The sequence below is a fragment of the Zingiber officinale genome, chromosome 7A (genome assembly GCF_018446385.1).
Source record: "Zingiber officinale cultivar Zhangliang chromosome 7A, Zo_v1.1, whole genome shotgun sequence".
Lineage (NCBI taxonomy): Eukaryota > Viridiplantae > Streptophyta > Magnoliopsida > Zingiberales > Zingiberaceae > Zingiber > Zingiber officinale.
Genome location: NC_055998.1, coordinates 113,703,945 through 113,706,074, shown reverse-complemented (window position 1 = coordinate 113,706,074; position 2,130 = coordinate 113,703,945). Strand labels below are relative to the sequence as shown.

At 44.0% G+C, this 2,130-nt stretch overlaps 1 protein-coding gene across 1 annotated transcript; it reads left to right on the top strand.

The window, feature by feature from the left end:
- Positions 1–928: 928 nt before the first annotated feature.
- LOC121999624 (UPF0496 protein 1-like) lies at positions 929–1,783 on the top strand. The gene has a single exon (XM_042554280.1). The coding sequence runs from the start codon at positions 929–931 to the stop codon at positions 1,781–1,783; it is 855 nt and encodes a 284-aa protein (XP_042410214.1).
- Positions 1,784–2,130: the final 347 nt, after the last annotated feature.

The window sequence follows — 2,130 nt, the reverse complement described above, 5'->3', positions numbered from 1 at the left end:
TCTTTTCGGTGATCCTCTTACGTCTACGCTTTCTTCTTGCGGAGGGGAGCATCCTCGTATCGGAGTTGTCGCCGGAAAATTCTCCTACGGTCCTAGTGTGGAACCCTAGGTTTCTCTTGAGCTTGGTACGCCGAGATGGTGAGGAAGAGAGAGATCGGCGGGTGAGTGTGAGGGATAAGAGGGGTTGTCGATCAAAATAATAAATCCCCACTTAATTTCCCTATTTATATTAAGTGGTAAGTACGACCCAACTCGATCATAAATATAATTGCTCTCCTCTTCTTTCAGCACACCCCTGCTGGGGCCCCTTGGTTACTAAAGTCATCTATAAATTGTAAGGCCTAATAGGTCTCGGGTTCAATTCCCGTTTAGGCTATGTTATATTTTTATTTAATTTTGCTACTTCTGCTACTCCAAAAATTCCATAAAAATATTCTAAAATTCCAGAAAGATAATAGAATATTTCTAAAATTTATTTGAGAATTTTCAGGCGTTACATCAACAATACTTTTTACAATGGTTTATAAAACCATTGTCTTTAAGCGCGTTTTTAGAGGCTACGACAACAGTTTTGATAAAACCATTGTATTTGACTTTGGTCATTTTTTCCTCGCAGTTTTGCTTTCTCTCTCTCTGAATATCTTTTCGGCGCCGTGTTTCCCCCTTCACGTTCCCGAACCCTAGCCATTTTTCTTTCCCTCTCCTCATACAATCTCTTCACACCATCCTGTTGGCCGCACGACAGTAAGGGGTGCCACCTCCACTGGATCTTCCTCCACAATGGTGTGCTCTCCTCTCATTAATTTGCTAATATAGTTCTTGTTCATTTCTTCGATCCATTTTCTTTTCCCCTTTAGACTTTGGATTTTGCATCATATTCAGTGGTAAAAATCTCAACTTGTTTAAATCTTTTTTCCCAGATCCTTAGATGGGAGCTCAACACAGCATGAGGCCGCACAGCCTAGCTGTTACAGATGTCGACATTGGCGAAGGAGATAGCCACGCGCACCTCCCGTATCTGGCGAAGCTGATGTCTTACGAGGAGGCCTACTGCCTCGATCCCAAGCTCGAGACCTTCGACTCCACGCTCCAGCAGCGCACCGGTCGCGCCATCTCCACCCTCACCGACGGCGTCCAGGTCCATTCCCTCTCCCTCAATTCCCTCAAGGAGATCATCGGCTGCCTCCTCGAGATGAACCAGGAGGTGGTCAAGGTCATCCTCGACTGCAAGCGCGATGTGTGGAAGAACACGAAGCTCTTCGACCTCGTCGAGGATTACTTCCAAAACAGCCTCCAAACTCTTGACTTCTACACTACCCTCAAAAAGTGCCTCACTAAAGCTCGCGACAACCAGCTCATCCTCCAAGTCGCACTGCAGCGCTTCGCCGAGGAGGAGGAGGACCACAAAGGCGACAATGCGAGGAACTCTCATACTCTGGTGGAGCTAAGTCACTTTAAGGTGGCCAGCAATCCCTTCATGGAAGAGTTCTTCAAGGCTTTCCGGTCCATCCACGACCAGCAACTCCAGATGCTTGACAAAATGCAGATGAGAAAGAACAAGCTTGATATGAAGCTCAAATCCATCAAGGCCTGGAGGAAAGTCTTGAGCATCATCTTCACGGCCACATTGACCACCTTCTTAATTTGCTCGATGGTTGCCGCTACCACAGCCGCCCCGCCTATTGCTACAGTTGTGGCCGTAGCTGCAGGCATCCCGATTGGATCGATGGGGAAGTGGATCGATTTGCTGCTCAAGGATTACCAGAATGCTTTGATTAATTAAAAAATATTTAAATGTGCATTATTCATTGATAATTTTTTGTTAACATAGGGATGTCAGGTTTTCGTTGAGATCCAAGTATTTTTTTTAAAAAAAAAGGCATGAAGGGATGTTCAATTGAACTATCAGATTATTAGAAGTAGGTATCGAGACAGTGTAAGTCCATTTGCATATCTAAATATCATTTTGTTTCTCATTTAGCCACCATATTTTATTATCATCTTTTTGATGCTAGGTATGTATTTGACGGTCAACCTCTAGAGTTGAAGAAACAAGAACTTGCCAAAAGGCTAGTTTTTACAGTTTTGTCATTGTCCCCCTCCTTTTTTTTTATTGCAAGATAATGATAA

Bases quoted from the DNA above. Each gene is read 5' to 3' on its own strand.
- LOC121999624 (XM_042554280.1), top strand. From the start codon at position 929: ATGGGAGCTCAACACAGCATGAGGCCGCACAGCCTAGCTGTTACAGAT.